The sequence below is a fragment of the Mandrillus leucophaeus genome, unplaced genomic scaffold, assembly GCF_000951045.1.
Source record: "Mandrillus leucophaeus isolate KB7577 unplaced genomic scaffold, Mleu.le_1.0 Scaffold100, whole genome shotgun sequence".
NCBI lineage: Eukaryota > Metazoa > Chordata > Mammalia > Primates > Cercopithecidae > Mandrillus > Mandrillus leucophaeus.
The window spans coordinates 5125707-5126894 of record NW_012098099.1 but is presented as its reverse complement, the minus strand read 5'-3'; the positions used below and the strand labels follow the sequence as shown (position 1 = coordinate 5126894).

General features: G+C 33.8%; 1 protein-coding gene across 1 annotated transcript in view; it reads right to left on the bottom strand.

The window, feature by feature from the left end:
• Positions 1 to 1188, bottom strand: part of LOC105534486 (probable C-mannosyltransferase DPY19L2) — a 161231-nt gene that overhangs the window by 129539 nt on the left and 30504 nt on the right. Inside the window, exon 5 of the mRNA XM_011973215.1 lies at positions 104 to 220. Within this exon, the coding sequence (XP_011828605.1) occupies positions 104 to 220 (117 nt within the window). The remainder of the gene's footprint in view (positions 1 to 103; positions 221 to 1188) is intronic.

The following is a 1188-nucleotide window of genomic DNA, read 5'->3' as shown; positions in this document are numbered from 1 at the left end:
AAAATCAACAACAGTATTTTACAATAATTCTTAAAAGTGAATCATAATATTATTAAATGTTGATGAATGTTTACAAATGACAGCATTTTTGGAAGAAACGTGCCTTCACAGCTTTGAACTTCATTAAGAGGTTCTATTCTGGTGACATTCCAGCAGGTCTTAGTTTCTAGTCCAAATAAATTCATTATTCCCATGAATGTGCGATACCAGGAGGCTATGACTACCTTAAAAAAGATAAAAACAAAGAGATAATGAAGGAAAATGCATTCTCTTTATAATAATAATCTTTTCAAAATATGATTTTGTGATGGTTGCCTTAGACATTATAAACTCTGACAAATTCATTTAGATCATTTCACTTGGGAATCAGTCACTTCAAAATTATACATTATGCTTCTATATAGAAAGATATTATATATGTGGTAACCAATTCTGTAATATAAATAATAATAACTGTAAGTCAATATCAAAGTATTTAATTAAAATATGATGATTAATAGAAAAATACAAAGATTTACAGAAACATTTCATAATTCACTTCATTTAGAACCTTGAATTTATTTCTTCATAAAATGTAAAATATATTATAAAAACTGGAACAGAATGGAATAATAGCTCCTGTGCCCATTACAATTTTAACCAAGTAGAAGATTTAATTGACCAGTTCTTTCCAATCTGCAAGCTATTTTTAAAAGTTCAAAGACAAAGGAAAAATAACAAGAGAAAAAAAATTCCAACAGAATGTTCATGTCTCAGAGGTCTTTTAAAAATAACATTATACATTCTGGAAAACTAACGTGAGATCACTGGGGGAAAAAGTCAAAAAATAAAGAGTTGAAAAGAGAAAGTAAGCACCTCTTAGAGCTAACCATTTTTAATATTTTGGTGATTGGCCAGTCGCGGTGGCTCATGCCTGTAATCCCAGGACTTTGGGAGGCCAAGGCGGGTGGATCACAAGGTCAGGAGTTCGAGACCAGCCTGGCCAACATGGTGAAACCAAATGTCTACTAAAAATACAAAAATTAGCTGGGCGTGGTGGTGGGCATCTGCAATGCCAGCTACTCGGGAGGCTGAGGCAGGAGGATCACTTGAAATCGGAAGGCAGAGACTGCAGTGAGCCAAGATCACACCACTGCACTCCAGCCTGGGTGACAAGACCGAAACTCCATCTCAAAAAAAAAAAAAAAA